The 17,974-nt window shown below is 26.2% G+C and overlaps 6 protein-coding genes across 15 annotated transcripts; 3 read left to right on the top strand and 3 right to left on the bottom strand.

The window, feature by feature from the left end:
* The first annotated feature begins 1,550 nt into the window (after positions 1 to 1,550).
* LOC122516616 (centromere protein I-like) lies at positions 1,551 to 5,418 on the top strand. Of its 6 annotated transcripts, XM_043634581.1 has the most exons (16): positions 1,551 to 1,662; positions 1,996 to 2,121; positions 2,240 to 2,389; positions 2,458 to 2,546; positions 2,647 to 2,777; positions 2,856 to 3,036; positions 3,110 to 3,216; positions 3,277 to 3,431; positions 3,504 to 3,704; positions 3,805 to 3,911; positions 3,994 to 4,185; positions 4,269 to 4,396; positions 4,472 to 4,586; positions 4,669 to 4,836; positions 4,918 to 4,974; positions 5,244 to 5,418. In XM_043634581.1, exons 1-16 carry the CDS (start codon positions 1,605 to 1,607, stop codon positions 5,247 to 5,249), a joined length of 1,971 nt encoding a protein of 656 aa, XP_043490516.1. In that variant the 5' UTR covers positions 1,551 to 1,604; the 3' UTR covers positions 5,250 to 5,418. The 6 variants fall into 6 exon arrangements, with proteins under 6 accessions (XP_043490516.1, XP_043490510.1, XP_043490542.1 ...); XM_043634575.1 differs by lacking the exon at positions 5,244 to 5,418 and having other exon boundaries at positions 4,918 to 5,186; XM_043634607.1 differs by lacking the exons at positions 4,918 to 4,974; positions 5,244 to 5,418 and having other exon boundaries at positions 4,472 to 4,483; positions 4,558 to 4,586; positions 4,669 to 4,766.
* Positions 5,419 to 5,572: 154 nt separating this feature from the next.
* On the top strand, positions 5,573 to 7,100 carry LOC122516646 (exosome complex component MTR3-like). Its single transcript, XM_043634628.1, has 4 exons — positions 5,573 to 5,971; positions 6,076 to 6,329; positions 6,428 to 6,574; positions 6,759 to 7,100. The coding sequence occupies exons 1-4, from the start codon at positions 5,824 to 5,826 to the stop codon at positions 7,071 to 7,073; spliced, it is 864 nt and encodes a 287-aa protein (XP_043490563.1). The 5' UTR covers positions 5,573 to 5,823; the 3' UTR covers positions 7,074 to 7,100.
* A 681-nt stretch (positions 7,101 to 7,781) lies between these two features.
* LOC122516611 (transmembrane protein 164) lies at positions 7,782 to 9,844 on the bottom strand. The gene is made up of 6 exons (XM_043634560.1): positions 9,457 to 9,844; positions 9,251 to 9,367; positions 9,087 to 9,165; positions 8,891 to 8,991; positions 8,473 to 8,800; positions 7,782 to 8,206 (listed from the first exon to the last, which is right to left on the bottom strand). Exons 1-5 carry the CDS (start codon positions 9,772 to 9,774, stop codon positions 8,528 to 8,530), a joined length of 888 nt encoding a protein of 295 aa, XP_043490495.1. The 5' UTR covers positions 9,775 to 9,844; the 3' UTR covers positions 7,782 to 8,206; positions 8,473 to 8,527.
* Positions 9,845 to 10,664: 820 nt separating this feature from the next.
* LOC122516910 (protein OSCP1) lies at positions 10,665 to 12,399 on the top strand. The gene is made up of 4 exons (XM_043635128.1): positions 10,665 to 10,914; positions 11,091 to 11,410; positions 11,503 to 11,780; positions 11,850 to 12,399. The coding sequence occupies exons 1-4, from the start codon at positions 10,803 to 10,805 to the stop codon at positions 12,214 to 12,216; spliced, it is 1,077 nt and encodes a 358-aa protein (XP_043491063.1). The 5' UTR covers positions 10,665 to 10,802; the 3' UTR covers positions 12,217 to 12,399.
* Positions 12,304 to 14,198, bottom strand: LOC122516895 (enoyl-[acyl-carrier-protein] reductase, mitochondrial-like). Of its 3 annotated transcripts, none has more exons than XM_043635117.1 (6): positions 14,135 to 14,198; positions 13,671 to 13,924; positions 13,336 to 13,572; positions 13,041 to 13,262; positions 12,750 to 12,980; positions 12,304 to 12,659 (listed from the first exon to the last, which is right to left on the bottom strand). In XM_043635117.1, exons 2-6 carry the CDS (start codon positions 13,854 to 13,856, stop codon positions 12,429 to 12,431), a joined length of 1,107 nt encoding a protein of 368 aa, XP_043491052.1. In that variant the 5' UTR covers positions 13,857 to 13,924; positions 14,135 to 14,198; the 3' UTR covers positions 12,304 to 12,428. The 3 variants fall into 3 exon arrangements, with proteins under 3 accessions (XP_043491052.1, XP_043491043.1, XP_043491033.1); XM_043635108.1 differs by having other exon boundaries at positions 14,076 to 14,170; XM_043635098.1 differs by having other exon boundaries at positions 14,072 to 14,167.
* Positions 14,199 to 14,428: 230 nt separating this feature from the next.
* On the bottom strand, positions 14,429 to 17,029 carry LOC122513403 (FAD-dependent oxidoreductase domain-containing protein 1). 3 transcript variants are annotated; one of them, XM_043629742.1, is made up of 7 exons: positions 16,512 to 17,029; positions 16,063 to 16,317; positions 15,490 to 15,990; positions 15,266 to 15,411; positions 15,111 to 15,197; positions 14,884 to 15,037; positions 14,429 to 14,793 (listed from the first exon to the last, which is right to left on the bottom strand). In XM_043629742.1, the coding sequence occupies exons 1-7, from the start codon at positions 16,602 to 16,604 to the stop codon at positions 14,539 to 14,541; spliced, it is 1,491 nt and encodes a 496-aa protein (XP_043485677.1). In that variant the 5' UTR covers positions 16,605 to 17,029; the 3' UTR covers positions 14,429 to 14,538. The 3 variants fall into 3 exon arrangements, with proteins under 3 accessions (XP_043485677.1, XP_043485683.1, XP_043485691.1); XM_043629748.1 differs by having other exon boundaries at positions 15,490 to 15,962; positions 16,063 to 16,286; positions 16,512 to 16,603; XM_043629756.1 differs by having other exon boundaries at positions 15,490 to 15,959; positions 16,063 to 16,286; positions 16,512 to 16,603.
* Positions 17,030 to 17,974: the final 945 nt, after the last annotated feature.

Raw genomic sequence — 17,974 nt, 5'->3', positions numbered from 1 at the left:
AATGCAACGATTGTACTCGTTATACGGATGTGAAATAGCTTATAATAACAAAAATAAAAATCGTATATTATCACATTAATCTTTTTCGACACATTTTTCTTTTTCTTTTTTAATTATATCCTTGCTACAACAAAAAGAAACAAAAGAAAAGAACAAAACTACAATAAAAGAATAAGAATAAGTTATTTCTCGACAGTTACAAATACAAATGTTAATATTATAACGATTTTTGATATTTTTATTCTAAGATGACTTCTAAATTATGTATAAATATTAATTTACATGAAATATACAGTTAGTGTCTCTTAAAATCGTACACATTTACGCTTACTAGATTTTTTTAATTACATACTTAATGAGTTTAAGTTGAAAGCCTTGTTTATAACAACTGAATTAAACAAATACGAAAATAATATATAACAAATGTTCGTATCTTAAAATCGTACATAATGATATTACTGTAAAAACAGGGGAAATATTTGATTTTTTAATTTAAATAATCCTAAAAATTAGTAAACTACGTTAAACCGTATATTTCTCTTCGAAATCCCCCGTTAGATTGGCTCGTTGTCCTTTATGAAATGGATTTAAAGTTTCTTTTATTTATTTTTGTTTATATGACTTTACGAAAGAGGAAATTCTATTTATTACGAATATTATTCTCATTATAAACATGCGCATCTTTCGGAAAGTCATATAAACAACATTTAATAAAAGTACTTTCGCAGGGGACAATGATCCATTTCAACGGTAGATTTCGAAGAGGACGGTGCTCCGAACATATACTCAGTGCTTCTAAATTACAATACATATTTTTTTCGATTAATTAACAATTATTTTAATATTCTAATACACTCTACTTATAATACAAGAAAATTTTATCCCCGGAGTCATCAATGCGCAGAAGCGGTTAAATAATTACATAAAAATGATAAAAATCCTCAAATCAGAGCGTATAATCTTGAATTTTATTTATTAGATGCATTATTCCCTTTCTACACATGCGTAACGTTCGGAAGGGCACATAAACAACATTTAATAAAAGAACTTTGATAAAGGACAATGGTGCCAGTCTAACGGAAGATTTCGAAGAGGACAGTGCACCGAATATATACTCTGCGTTTTTTAACAACAATATACATTTCTTTCGATTATTTAACAATCATTTAAAGTATATCGAATATTTTAATGTACTCTAGTAATATTTTGGATTCAACTTTTATTTTATCTTCATGACTTTACAACACTTTACATATACGATTTATAATAATCAATTAATCAAATTATTTTTTTTTCGCTATCTCTTTTTTCTTTATTATTTGATTTATTCGATTCGACGAAATATATAATATCCTAATTATTTGAATTTGAATTATACGAAAAGAGAGAGTGTCATGCCATCTATGATTTCATTTCGTAAATATAAATCCAATGATAACGAGGATGAAATTCAACAGTAACGCTATAGCGTTGATATTTGTAACTAACAAATTCTTTATCATAGATATTCGTTCTTATTTAATTGTGTTTCATGTCAAATACTTATGCGTCTGTGCAAGGTTTTGATATTAGGTTGAAAAATTGTAGCGCGGGTTCTTATAAGAATGGAAAACGATTTGGAGGATGCTAAGTTAAGTTCTAAGTTTTTAAATTCATTGAAAGGTAAGCGAATGATATATCAGCTGAAAAAAAGATGTGAAATTATGATTTGGATAATAAAAATATGTCACGAGAGAGAAATGTTTTTTAACAAAATCTTGTGTATAAATTAACATAACATCCAGTCTTATATGAAAGTAAGCAATATAATTACGAATATAAATATAACATATTTGATATGATGTATTAATTAAAATTACAATATATCGTTAATTTTCATACATGATTCGTATTTTATAACAAAATATAAATAATCTTTTAAAATCTTAAGACAAGTAATATATATATATATATATATACGCATATAAGAACATATACATCCTAGGATTATTTTAGCAAAAGGAAAATCTTTTAATGGATTCGATATCGGTATCAAAGCATTACAACATAGAGCTGTAACCAAAGGATTACCAGATGAAGATATTGATCAATTGATATATATTATCACGCACATTAATTTTGGTTTGTATTAAGAGAGTTATAGTTATATTTATATATTTATACATATATTAAATATTCTCCATATGTTTATATTATATCACACATTATTTATATTTGTTATTATATTTATTTCTTTTAGGTGCAGTAAAAAACATTTTATTAATCAAATGTCTAGTACCAATATATAAAATATCAAATAAATCACTGAAGCTAATGATAACATGGCTTTTATCGTCATTGCAGGACTTACAAGTCACAGTAGCAATGATAACTATACAATGGATCATCGGTATGCTGAAATATAAATTAATATTTATCGAATTAAAAGTTTATGATATAATCCGTATACTTTTTCAGGTTTGTGGGAATATTGTCTTGCGGATAAAAAAATCATTAGCATGTTCTACGAAGTATTTTTCTATTGGTTAATGAAGAAAGAAAAATTGGTATTGTGTTATAGCTTTTATTATTTAACAATAATCATTTATATTTGATAAATTATTCTCTTATAAATACGTTATGCTTATAAGATGTATTTTATTAAAGGAGAAGCATTTAGCACAAGTTATATACACAATAACAAAACCAGAAGATGTAACGCGTAGAAATATTTGTAGAATATTATCTATACATAAGAGACGGGCTCTTCGAAATAAATATACTAGTGCTCTACTTTTGTATGTATTTAGAATCGTCATCTATGATAAAAGAATGAACAATTTAACAAGAATCAATTTTTATCTTTTTTTTTACAGCTTATTTAAAACTTATAAGCCTGAATTAGTGCCAGAAAACATTGAAACAATGAATATAGAAAGTATTTGGAGACCAATACCAGAAGTATTACGAGTAGCATTAAAAGATGCTAAAAATCGTTTAGAAATACAACAAAGCATCGATAAAATACAAGAAAATTATATGTGGAATATTTCCAAAGTATATCGTTGTTTTTCAATTCTATAATATAATTTTGACTATGTCTCCATATATACATATATATTTTTTTAAGGTTCCTAAGAAAAAGAATAAATTACTTTTACCGTCTGTTGGATATTTTCATATTGGTTCAAGTATCTTTAAAGATAAAGATGCTAAATCTATTTTTGATGTATATACGTAAGTTACACTTGTATAATTTAAAGTTTTAATAATTTATTAATATTATTAATATTACAGCATTGATGACTTAGGACGACATCACTTCAGTATTGAACTACCTTGTAACGCAATATCTTTGTTAGTTAATACAGTTGGTTATCATCTTCTCACATATGCTGATTTTAACTTTCAAATTAGATTTTCCTACAATCTTTATAATACGCTTAGAAGAGGTATGAAATATGTATGTACATATAAGTATTATATGTTGGATTGAATTTGTTAAAAATGTAATATTGTTACAGCATTTATATTAGAAAGAGGTAACTTTTCTGAAATAGAAATGGAAACATTACTTGATATGACTGTTCAATTTTGTAAATATATGCAGCAAGGTATACTTGTTGTTAATCTTTTTATCGAAGAATATTTGTATTTAAATAGTAGAGAACATTTTAGTAAAATATTAGAAATATTACAATGGATGACAATCATATCTATAACTGGTAATGTACGATTTGTATAAAACTATTTTTTAATACTATTCTTTCTTCTTTTAAAAAACATCAGCAATACTAATTAATTTATATCTCATTTTTATTACAGAAGAACAACAAGCAATATTACCGTATATAAAAAATATGTTTTACGAATCATCGATTACCGACAAATGCAAAATTATCGAAACCTTAAGGATTCTTATCACAAATATAGTACGTACAAATTTAACAAATATTATATACAAATAATCGATTATTAAATATGTAATAAATAAAAAACATATTTTTTTTTTAGTTCGTTAATGAAGGATTCGACGAATGTAGTCAAAAAGTACCAGCACCGTTTTTAAGACAAAAACCAATAAGTAAAATAACTGATACCATTCCTATTCTTATCAATTTTTCGAAAAATCTTATAGTATCTGGTTTAAATGCGCACTCATACAATATTTTACTTCTATCCGAAAGTCTTACATTTTATGAAGTGGTACGTAACGCATTAAATACATTTTATTTATTTTTCGTATTATTTTGAAATTATCATAATTACATTTATTTATTTTTAATCAGGTTTTTGAATTAGAATCTCGTAGTAATAACATATCATTATGGGCTGTAACTCCTGTTGCTCTAACTTATGGAGCATTTGTATCTAGCAATTGTGCGATCGTCAACAGAATTTGTTCCTTGATATTAAGGTAATTATTATATTAATGAAATATAAATACTCGTTTATATAAGAAAATATATTACTTTAATTATTATTTTTATAGATATTTGAAAAGGTGTGAAGTATTAGGAGAACAAAGTATAAAATCATTTAATAAAAATATTGAGACGATATCTGCTTATGTTACAGATATAGCAGGAGCTTTATGGTATGATAAGGTACGTAATATTTAGAAAATAGATTAATATACATATTATTTAATATTATTAATACATAATTCAATAAAAATTATTCATATAGGCTTTTAGCAGCGAAAATCATTATCTTTGTAATAGGCCAACTATAGATGATTTTGGAAAATTCGATTTCCATACTCAATTAAATATTAGTAATCATTATGCCATCCTTCCTTATAAATATACCATCCCCAAAGAGCTTCTTAATAGCTTCGAAATAATAACTAAAGAGGTAAAAATAATTCTTAGATTTTTGTTTTTCATATTTTATTTTTTTGTATTTGTTCATTACGATATTAAATATATTTTCTAGGATGCTATTTATCTTGCAGGAGAGTACTATCCTGCGATAAAAAAATTTTTAACAAAGGTAATATCAGATTTACAAGAATAAAACTAAATAATTTAATATAGTTTATAAAAAGTATATTTTGTATATTTATATAAAAAAATTAAAAAAAATTTTTGTTCAATCGTTTATAAAACATGTTTATATAAAGTTATTTTATCTGCTACAACGTATTGCAATGTACAATCAGTAAATTACATTAGCTAGAGGCAAATATTGTCGAGCCGAATTTATATTTGTTTTCATTATTTTATATAAAGAATTATATTATAATTTTTGTTATTTTTCAGTTCTAATTGTAGATTTTAATAATCAGCATTTAAATGAATAAAATTGCATAGTGGGAATTCTACTGTTCTCCTGTTGCATTTTTAGTTCAGATTTTGTCCATACTTGTCGCTAAAGTTGCACACGCTTCAAATAAAAAATTGTTAACAACGTTAATAAAAATTAATTTATCTGAAATTAACAGTTTAATTGATTATACAAAAATATAGCAATAAAGAGTAGAATATATATTCTCGTTCATGCAATTAAGAATTACATTAAAATTTGATAAAAAAGTTACACTTTTTTCTAAACTATTATATATGAAATTATTGAATATAAATTAGTACGATTCTAAGCTTAGCGATTATATAAAAATCGTCTTGAGTAAAAATTATAACGTTTTAAGATAATCGTCACGGAATAAGATAATCTTTGCTAAACTCATCTTAATATCATTTTAAAGGGCAAATTTGAAGCCTCCACTGAAAGTAAAATGTGGCCGTATCTCTAAGCATGTAGTCATGAAAATATAACCTCTTTTACCGAGTTAAATATATTTTTATTTGTATTTTATAAAAGATAAAACATAAATAATTGAAAATGCCGACAGATCATAAACGAATTAATGGTCCAGAAGTATCTGTATCATATAATATCTATTCTAATCCTAATAGCGAAGAAAAATATACAGAAAGTAATATTTCTATAAGGAAGGATGGTCGTGCGCATAACAAACGGAGGGAAATATGTAAGTTTAAATATAAAACAAAATATTATCTTGTATACAATAAAAATTTATTAATTTAACAAGTATGATATACTCTAATATTTATATCGTATTATCTTTAACAGTTTTAAAAACAGGAATAATTAGTCAAGCAAAAGGTTCTGCATATATTGAAATGGGTGATACTAAAGTTGTATGCTCTGTCTATGATCCCAGAGAAATTCATAATAGGAATGAATACAGTACGCACGGTGAATTGTTTTGTGAATTCAAGTTTGCGCCATTCTCTTGTAAAAAAAGAAAAATACATCAACAAGATGCGGAGGAGAAAGAATATAGTTTGATTCTTAAAAGAGCTTTGGAGCCAGCGGTTTGTTTGGTAATCATATGTTTATTTATTCTTAGAAAAAAGATATTTTCTTTTTTTATTTTATATGATAAGCCCTACGCTTAATATTTATCTCTATATTTTTTCAGCACGAGTTTCCTAACTTTCAAGTAGATGTTTATACAACAGTTTTAGATAACGATGGTTCATCATTAGCAGCCGCTATAACTGTAGCTAGTGTAGCATTGGCTAACGCAGGCGTTCCAATGTTTGGTTTGGTTACAGCATCTTCCATGGTAAATTTATTTACAGTTTATTTTAATATTACTTTGCATCTTGTGTGAAGTCGAGTACTTATCACATATAATCTTAATAATTATATATAACTCTATGTTGGAATCTCAGTCTTTAAAAGATCTTTAATACAAGCACACAAAACCTTATCTAACGACAAGATATTAAATGACATTATTTTGATAGGCTATCTATGACAATCTACTACTTCTTGATCCAACGGATAGTGAAGAGTTATATTGTAGTAAAAATTCCTCAACTTCTGGAAATCATGGCATTATAATGCAAGCGTTTCTTCCCCAACTTGAACAAATTTCAGAACTTTTCTTGGTTGGAAATTTAAATATGGAAAACGTTATTAATGCTATAGAAGTTATAAAACAAGCTAATAAAGATATATATCCACTGTTACAACAGTGCCTCGTCAGATCAGTTTTCAAAGTAGTCAAAGAAACGAAGTATAAGGAAAAAGAAGCAAAAGAAATAAAACAATTAGATTAAAAAATCAAATAATTAAATCTATTATAAACGTAGGCTTTAATATTTAAGTAAAGACTATTTTGTTATAATAATAAAAACAATTATAGAAAAAAATATAATAATACAGCGATCATCCCCACTGAATCAGTTTATTTTATCTTTACACATTTATATAGTATATAATTACTAATAATTTCCCATTATGTGTCTGTTTTTATTCTATTTATATAACACCCAGAAGGCTTATCTTTGACATTATTAGTTTAGTTCTTGTTTTTGTTATAGGTATCCTATTTATTTTCTATCTTACTAAATAGTGCACTAAAAAAAGTGTAATTTAAAATATAAAATATAATATATAAACACACATTATCTAATCACATTTGCATCTCTCTCTAACAGGAGTACATTTTAGAGGCCGTCATAAGAAATTCAGGCCATAAAAGTGCATTTATATATATTTTGAGAATTTCGTTAACAGATCTTAGTTTTCTTTGAGTATAATCGTGCCACTACACATTATCGTTCTTTATAATATATATATGTATATATATACCGTTAAAACCTGAATGTTAAAATGTAAATAAATTGTGTAAAATAATTAATCACATTATAGAACAAGCTGTCATAAAAATAGAAGATCTTTTAAAAAGACATTGTGTCTTTCTGTTATTTATATATATATATGTATATAGATGTGTGTGTGTATAGTTATACTTTATAGTACTGTTAATATTCGACGTAGTTCTTTATACAATATCAATTTGCTTCATTTACAGTGTTCCTTCTAATAAAACATCTTTGCTATATAAAAAAAAAAAAAATAAAAGAAGTAATTTATTTATTTATATTTAATATAGAAATATTTTAATGTGTAAATTTTCTTTTTGTGTCACCGATAATGCTATAATTATAAAAAAGCTCTTGAAACACTAACGTATTATCTACCTTTATTGCTGCCATACTCTTTTTTCATTAATTAATCTCTACTATGACTAGCATTTATGTATAGTTCTTCATAAGTACTTTAAACAAATATGGGTATTTAAAAAAGTAATAGGCATGCTACTTAAATACATATACATCGTGTATCACTAGGATTACACAAAGATCATTTGTTATCACCAATTGTTACATGATCAGGAAATATTATCCTGAAAAATAAATGTAATTAAATAAATGTTAGTATTGTAAATTTATACAGGATGTTCTGTTATTAGTAATACAAGTGTACAGGGAATAATTCTACATGAGAAACTATTAGAGCTTTGTTTTGAAAAAAAGAAAAATAAGTTTGAAAATTTCTTGAGTATGCGTGCACCCCCTTAATTCTCTTATATCACTAGTTACATAACACTCTGGATATTATTACAAATTATAATAGTATTTTTATATTATTGGAAATATTTGAAATACTTACTTTGTTATAACAAAAGAGTCGTTTATATGAACTTCGTTAAGTTTCAAAGATCCAATTACTCTAAATGAGTATGCCCATTTTCTAATTTATTTGACACTTTCTTATTATTATCTTCATATTTTCTCCTTGGCAACGCAACTTCAAGAGATGATTTAACTTTAGTTAAGGGACATTTAGTCAACAGGTAATCGTATAAATAGCATAATAATTTAGACAAAAGAGGGCACAATAATCCCTGATGCATAAATGCACCCATTCTATAGTTTTGTCCCTCAAATGGATCTAAGACTGCTGAACATAACATATGGCTGAGATTCACTTGTGTGGGCTGTATAAAACATTTAAAAACACACTATTAATGACGATAATAATTATGTATAAAGTATAAATTATAAAAATAAAATAGAATATATCATACCAAAGCAATAAGTTGCAAAATCCAGAAGTGGTACGCCAAATTAAAACCGTAACTTAAAATCGACCAGTTCAAATCCGACAAAGGTTCAATGTTGTATACTCCTGTAAAAAAAGAAAGGAAAAAAAAACGTTATATATAAACAAATCTATTAAAAAATAAATAATAATATATGATAAGGAATTTTGTTAACCGTTACCTCCAATTCTTAATAAGTAATATGGTATTACTAACATTAAACCATGTTGAATATAATATACCGCTTTATCTGGAAATATCTAAAAGATTAATTTACATTTTTTTATATTTGGATTTTTCTTTCATTTAAAATTAAAAATATTAATAATTATTATTATTATTTACTCTTCGAGATTCTGTTTCCGGGAATAAAAATGCCAGTACGGGACCATTCATAAGGTTGAGATGTATTCGAAAAATACTAGTTACCGTAGGACTTGGTTCGGCTGCTAGTAGATACAACTGTGTAAACAAAAAATACACAAGATAAATAAATAAAAAAAAATGTTCAAATAAAATGAAACAATGTAAAATAAAATAAAAATATTTACCTGTATAGCAGTGGTAACGTGGCAAGGATTTAACAAATAAATGATGGTACGACTTGTAAATTTGAAACCGATTTCTACACCCAGAACCATAGACATGATAATTAATAAAACTTTTTTACCGAGTCTATCTTGATTAACATATGGTAATCTTTTTGGTAATGTTATTTTCTTAAAACCCCATACCCAAAATGATATAATGAATATAGATACAAAAGCTGTTTCAATTAATTTTCTGTTTGTACTTAAGTAATATGCACATTCTGGACCAACATTCCTTGGTATTGAACTGTTAACACCATCATATGCCCACTCAAACATTATTAATAATAATTAATTTCTTGTAAATTTATAAGATTAAACGATTATTTGTTTTTTCTTTTTTTTTTTTTCATACAGTTATGACTATCACAGTATTAAGTATATATATATGTATATATTATTTGTATATATCTATGTGTGTGTACGTATAATGTGTGTGTGTATATATATATATATATGGCTTTATGTTGACACACACTGGAAAGTTTTAATAAAATTATTTTAAAACATTGCACACAGCTACGTTCTGCGATACAATATTGTACAACTACTTAAAATTGAGCCCATATTTGTACTATATTTCATATCAGAAACTGAACATTTTAACTTGTTAGGTACATTAGTCGGTATATCATTAAATCTATCTCATTAACTTGTGATATAAGAGTATCTACTGGATGCAAAAAAAAATCTGTATAGAGAGCTCTAGAAATAGCACCTCTACCATCAACGGGTAGCTAACAATCAAGGAAGCTTAACTTCTGCAGAAGATAAAACATTCCATACCACAGATGATAGTCTTAATTTCATGATGTCGCTAGTAGTAGTTGCTTACTTTAAAGCTCCAATAAATGATAGTTTAACATCATTTTTATTAATAATATTATCTTAACATCTTAGATGAATAATTTAATATAGTTCATTTATTTCTTTAAACAAATTTTTCTCTTTATATTAAATTTTATTTAATATACATATAACATTATTTGCAATTATTGATGTAAAATAGCACTTATAATAATCGTAGATAAAAATTGTAATAATAGTTGTACATAGATTAGTTAATTACTGTGATTTTTTTAAATAATTTTATAGTACTAATTTATCTATTTGAAATTGCGCGCGGCTATTGACGTAATGACGTATGCATTCTTGGTGATCGCTCATTGGTTGATTTCATATTGCTTCATATATATATATATTTATGAAATCGTTGACAAGGTTACGTATGAATTGATTCTAGCATAACAGATACTATTGAGTACGTAACAATTTAATGCGAAATATTTGAATAATTTTAAATAAAAATGTCAATGCACGCAACACCGATACTTTATTTAAACATGGGTGGAGAAATGCTGTATGTTTTACAACAAAGACTGAAAGCTCAAAAAATCGACGTCGACAAAACCGTGCAAGGCCAGTCCAGTAACAGAAATATTCGAAAAAGATCGTACGCACTGTTCCTATCATCCTTTATATGAAATTCAATATTCATGACAAATTCACTTAAGCACTTGCTTTTTTGCATTATTTTATATTATTGATTTAATTGACTGATTTCTTGAACTCTTTTCTTTCTTCTAACATTACAGTATTAAACGATGTAACTGCTGCTTTGCTCAATGCCACAGTACTTTCATCGGTCTTCAAAAAAGGCCCTGTTATTGCTGTCGCTTCATTGCGTCCTACTTTAGAATGCGCTGCTTTATCCTCTATCATGAAATTGGATAATAGTAGCATGGATAAATTGTTCGATTTAATGACAATGATGGTCAAATATCAATTGACTGTAGTTACTGGTCCTAGAGAAGTTATTCTTCTTACGTTAAATCATATCGATGCAATGCGCGATATGGTTAGCAATTCAACTGGACAAGAATGCGTCATGTTGATCCATCAAATGGTTATCGATGTAAACAAACCTTTTTTCCAATTTATCTATATATAATAAAACACATTAGAACTTAATGTTTAATTAAAATTTTGTAAATATTTGTATTACAGTTTTATAGCGATTTAACTTTCGATGAAGTATGGAGAATGAGATACGATTGTCTTCAAGAATTAGAACCATATCGTGTTAGGGTTTCTATTCTTTTGAGACTTGGTCTACAGAATGAAGATACTAGTTTTAATTTAACTTCACAAAAGTACGATGAAAAGTACGAAGAGAATAGACATATATTAGGCAATCAAAAAATAAAAGATGTAGACCCCAATAAGAATTGCGGAGGTTCCTTCCAACTTTTTGGCGAACGTGAAACATTATTAGGAAGAAATATGTAAGCGTATTAATATTTTAGTTTTATTTAAGACTGCAAAAAATTCTAAATAACATTTATTATTTGTAGATACTCTTCTACATATGGAATGACAGAAAAATTAAAACCATTGCAACACGATTCGAATTTCCTAAAAGACTGTGGCACCAAAGCAGAGCTTGAAATGTTGGCTACTCAATTAGGAACAGAAGAAACTTACGAAAGACCTTTTACTTTGAATTTATTTTCTAATGAAGAAGATACTTCAAATAATAAAAATAAGTGTAATATTGATAAAAATAACTTTGAGAAAAAAGAACAAGAAGTTGAAAAAACAAAGATTAACGAAGACTATAAAAATAAGCTTGATAACGTTTATGCAGATTTTCATGAAAATGAATTGGAGAAAACAGCACGCAGTATGGATCTACTTGATTTACTGGATGAGATCGAATAACTGGCTAATTTATCAAAATACTATCCAACTAAATAATTCCTACATATTTCTTTTCAGTGCACTTAACAGATAAATATACATATATAATTTAATTAGCACCTCATTTAATAATATAATATTTTCAACTCCAAAAGACCATCATACAATATCGTATAATACTAAATATATTAAATGCACAAATAATGCTTTTTTATAAACCATCATAACTAAGTTTAACACTTAGTCATATCCAAAATGTATTTAATTCCAGTTTTGCCACTGATATTGAGTGCATTAATAATAGCTTCTTGATATTGAGAGAAAGGCACAAGTTTGTGCGGCGGAGCTTGTAATTTTTTATCTTTAAAGAAAGCTGATAATTCATCATACATATCTAATCGTTCTTTTGATTCCATATTTGCCTTGGTCCATGCAGTCATCCAAAATCCTTGTAGAATTATATTCTATGATCATATATAAAAGAATTAATAAGATTGTGTGAAAACAAAAATATAATTTCATTTAGATAATTTAGATGTTACATCAAGTATTACTTTAAAAATAAAAGCTGAAGGTGGAATGGTCACTGGTTCTCTCGACATACCACCATACGTAACCATTATACCTCCGTGCGCAAGGTGTCTCATAATATCTGTAGCACTTTGACCCGAAATACAGTTAAGTGCTAATTTAGGGTGAGGTAATTTTTTATTCTTAAAAATTTGAGTCGTTCTAATTTCACTTTCAGTTAATACTTCATCCGCTCCCATAGATGTTAACAGATTCTAAATAATAAGAAATGACATTAATAATCAAATTAACATCTCCTAGATGTTTCTTAATACCTTCAATTCTTGTAAATTTGGTCTGTCTCTAACAACATTAACAGATCGATAATTCCAGATTTTACACAATTGTATAACCAGTTGTCCTACTGCTGAATTACCTCCATTTTGTATAACGGTATCTCCGGGTTTTAAACATACAAAATCTTTAAGCATTCTATACGCAGTACATGGATTAACGTTCATCATACTAGCTTCCACAATTCCAACTTCTTTAGGAATCTGAAATTTGAACATGGTTTTTTTATAACAATCTACTAAATAAAAATAATTTTAATGAAACTAATAAAACAACCTTTAACAAATCTTTCGATTCATAAATGGCATCCGTTCTCCATGTTCCCAAATTAGAACCGTTGGGAACAACCATATCCCCAACGCATAAATTAGTTACTTTAGAACCAACATCTATTATCTCTCCTACACCTTCATTTCCTGGAACAGCTGGTAATGAAGGTTTACTTGGATATTTACCTTGAATAGTATTAATGTCGGCTGGATTGACAGGTGCCAGCAACCACTTGACTGCAACCTTTACAGAATATTTATATTAATATATATATTAAAGTTATAAAATAGCAATCAAAATTATACATATATATATATACTTTTTTATTTATTTAAATATACCTGACATCCATCCGGTTTATTTATTGTGGTATTAGTGACTTGTAATACATCTACCGGATCACCATATTCTTTATAAAGCAATGATTTTGCTGTATCAGTTATAGCCATGCCACTCATATGTCGAATTTGTATTAATTTTGTTGACTGCGAAATTGATGATAGGAAATATCGTACAAATAAAACCATTGTATCTTTTTTTTCTTGACAACTTTAAACACTATATTCCTTTATTTTCTTCAAATATCAACAACTACCTGCATAATTACAATAACAATACTTTTACTTTTAATGTTGAGGTTATAAAATAAAGTTACATATATATTTTGAAATATTAAATGATTATAAAATCGTTTAGATATTTATTATATAACACGTTACTATTGAGGTAAATCACTATTCACCTACTTCATTCACCATTTTCTAATGTTTTTATTTTCTTAAATTTGAAATATGTAATTACTTACATACGTCACCACTGACGCATACCAATCGTTATAAACCTATAGATTTAGAGGGAAATATTGAAATAACGTAATTAATTATTCATCTATTAATAGATATAGAATTAAACAAATTTTATTGTACACAGATTTTGCACTCTAAATTCAACTTTTGGCAAATACACAATTTTATTGCAGTTTTAAGGATTAATATAAAGTATTATCTTTATTTACAAAAAAAGAAACAAAAATGTTTTAATTATGAAAAAAATTGTTTATTTGGTTAAATGTATAATATTGTATACATTTATAATACGATCATTGTATAATATTACATAATATACATTTGTACACATAATCATAATAATGTTTTTTTTATATGATTCTTTCATGATTATGTTTTAATCATACTATGTTTTCATGGACGATCAAATGATATTAACTTCTTTCATAGGTTCTAATGTTATAAATCTTTCAAATCCTAATCTTGATAAATCTAATGTGCAAAATCGAGAATCTAAAATAAGTTCTGATATTGCTCGTCCTACTGCAGGTGCTTGCTGTATTCCATGACCACTAAAACCAGTAGCTATAAACATATTTCTATAGATAGGATGACGACCAATTATACCGTTCTGATCAAATGTATTGTATTCATAATATCCAGCCCAGGAAGATTTCACCTAAAAATAATAGAAAATATTTCATAAAATCAACTACATTGATATTTCATTATGATTTGGTTTATAGTTAAACAAAATTTTTAATTTAACCTTCAGATTTTCAAAACTTTTGACTCTATTAGCAAGAACGGGCCAAACACTAGATTCAAAAAAGTTGTGATCTACATCCAAATTACTTGTATCAGGTTCTTGATCAGCTTGCGGTTGTTGACCACAAATATAAGAATTGGCTAAACCGTCTCTCCTAAAAATGAAAATGATCGTTAAAGTTACGTTCTTATAATAATATGTATTTCATACTTATGAGATTATATTACCTAAAATAAGTATTAGTAGGATCTACTGTAAGCGGAGTATTTAAACCAGGTCCATCCGGACAATGGAAACAGTAGACATACCTTTTCCTAAAGAAAAAAATATAAGAACTATGTAAATACAATATTTTCCAAAATATTTCTATAATATAGCATACCTTCGTTCTACGGGTAAGGGAACACTTAAAATTCCTTGACCGAGCCCAATCTCTGCCTTTTCTGCTATTTCTCGACTAGATGCGCCAGCTGCAATGACTACAGCTGCAAATTTGATAGTTTGAATAATACCATTTGGAAGTTCAACCTAAAAAGTGTTTTACATTATACAAAAATTTATTGCAATGAGTTTATTTAAAAAATGTTTAATTAGTCATAAACTCACTTTAACTTTTTTTATATTTTTACATGTTGTGGAGTCATCGCCAGATGAAAGCAAATATTCGTCAAATTCAAAACCTATAGCTTTCGCAGTAATATATTCAACACCTAAAGACATTGCTTTTGTCTTGAAAGCACAGAGAAATGACCAAGGATCAAACCATCCTTCTTTTTCCAGTCCAAAACAACCAACTGAAATACCATCTGTATTTAACCATGGGAACTTTTCTTTCAATTTATTTGGAGAAAGAATGACATTTTTTGCACCCAGGGCATTTTGTATTTTCGAATTTTCTATTAATTGTTCACCACTCAATTCAGTGGCTAGCATTAAATAACCATAAGGTTGAAATTGGACGTCGACAGGAGACTCTCCTTGAATGGCCAAATGATTATTTATATTTCTAATAAATTCTGCTCCGAAAAGAGACATTTCAATGTTTTCTTCGAGAGAAAATTGTTGACGTAGACCACCTACTGATAAAGCCGATGATGCATGGCAGTACTGTTTGCATATTGTACAAATTATTTTCAGATAACAGCGTAGAGAAAGATTACTTTTATCTTAATAACTTACCGTAGGATCTTGCTCTATAACGACAACATGAAAGTCTTTCGGAAAGCGTTTTTTCAACCAATAAGCTATAGAACTTCCTATTACTCCTCCACCAATTATTGTTACATCGCTTCTTTGCGGTAAATTCATAAGACATTCGTCGAGCAATTGTTTAACTCCTTCATCATCGTTCCATGATTTAACTGTTACTTTTCTCTTATTTCCTATTGGCTTTTTCGGTAATCCTAGATACGGATTAAACTCTTCATTATTATCCTATAACATTATTTTTAAAAGTAATTAATATAGTTCTACGAATAATGATTATATTATATTATTTAAATCATGAATTACTATAAACATTGAAATAAAATATATATGGGATAATGAATACTATATTTACAAACTGCTAACCTATGTACAATTATGTAATTGAAAAATGTTTTTCTTTTTTCAATTTTTATAATTACCTTATTCGAGTAAGATCGTATTAACAATTGTTTCAGTCGTTGATTATTAAAAATATTTACTATTGTATTCCTTTGAGCAAAATAGCGAAACATGTTTTTCTTTTTTAACAAGTTTAATATCAAAATCACTAAGTTATATTATAAATTAATAACAATTATTGTTCCAGTTTAAAAATAAATGGAACTATTTGAATATATTATATTAATAAGAATTAAATAAAAGCACCATTTAGTATGCAAGATCTGCAATAAACTGACATCATTGTTGTATGGTTACAGTTTAATTATCTTCGACTGATAAAGAAAGTGGAAATTTTTGTTTATTTGTATTAAAAGCATATTTTTATCAGTGATATTATCAAAAGTAAAGTTTAATTTATATGCATGTAAGTTGTCACTTATTGCATCTTTACAAATGTATCTATTTTATAAAAAATGTCTATCTATAACCTCAAAGATAACGTGAGAAAGAGCCGTCTGCGTGTTTACCGGTGCCCATATACCTATATACATCATATATAGAATGATTAAAACTATAAAGAATAAATATAGATAATGAACGAAAAAAATAAAAAAGAAATAAGATAAATGAGACAATAAGATGAGTGTTTACTCAACAGATATGATCATTTATTTAATGATTTCGTTTTTAATTTGATTCAAAGAGAATACGATTTACATATAAATTAATTTATATCCTAAATATATATGTTATTAATATTTATTTTTTATATCATTTTTAATACTATATTTGTTTTTATTTTATTAATAAAAATAACATCAATTTTAATATAAATTTTTTTCAATACATATAGGTGATAGAAAAAAATATTTTATTAAAATTGTTTACTTTAATGTTTTTTCTTTTATTATTTAATGGAATTACTATAAGAATTATAATAAAAAATAAATATACATTTAATCATATTCGTAATAATATGTGCCAAAACGTTGACTATAATTATTTATTTACAATTATTTACTCCTTATCAATTTAAATCACTTATAATTATTATTATATAAGCACAAACGTATTTTTGCATTTAAAATATTTATAACACTATTAAAAATATAAATATATATATATATTGTTTTCTTCAATAAATATTTTGTAGCCTATATAAAATTATTTCTTCATTTGTTATAATATATCTATTGTTTTTTTGTTCTTACTTCACATAATATTAAGAATTTGATGTTTGTATATTTTTATAATAATACTAATAGTTCCTTCTTAATTTTATATGAATATATATTTATATAATATTGTAATTAACATATTATAAAATATATTAGTGCTTTAATCCATATTATTTATATATATAATGGTAATATATAAAATCTTCTTAATCTTAAATTTCGAAAGATAATTTCTATTGATTTATTAGGCAAGGAATCACAAGTAGAAAAATTGAAGAATTGTAATCAATTCGTAAAGTATAATAATTAATAAAAGTTTACTA

The sequence above is a fragment of the Polistes fuscatus genome, unplaced genomic scaffold (genome assembly GCF_010416935.1).
Source record: "Polistes fuscatus isolate 324 unplaced genomic scaffold, CU_Pfus_HIC Scaffold1, whole genome shotgun sequence".
Classification (NCBI taxonomy): domain Eukaryota; kingdom Metazoa; phylum Arthropoda; class Insecta; order Hymenoptera; family Vespidae; genus Polistes; species Polistes fuscatus.
The sequence above is the reverse complement of the archived record's forward strand: the minus strand, read 5'-3'. Positions and strand labels throughout refer to the sequence as shown.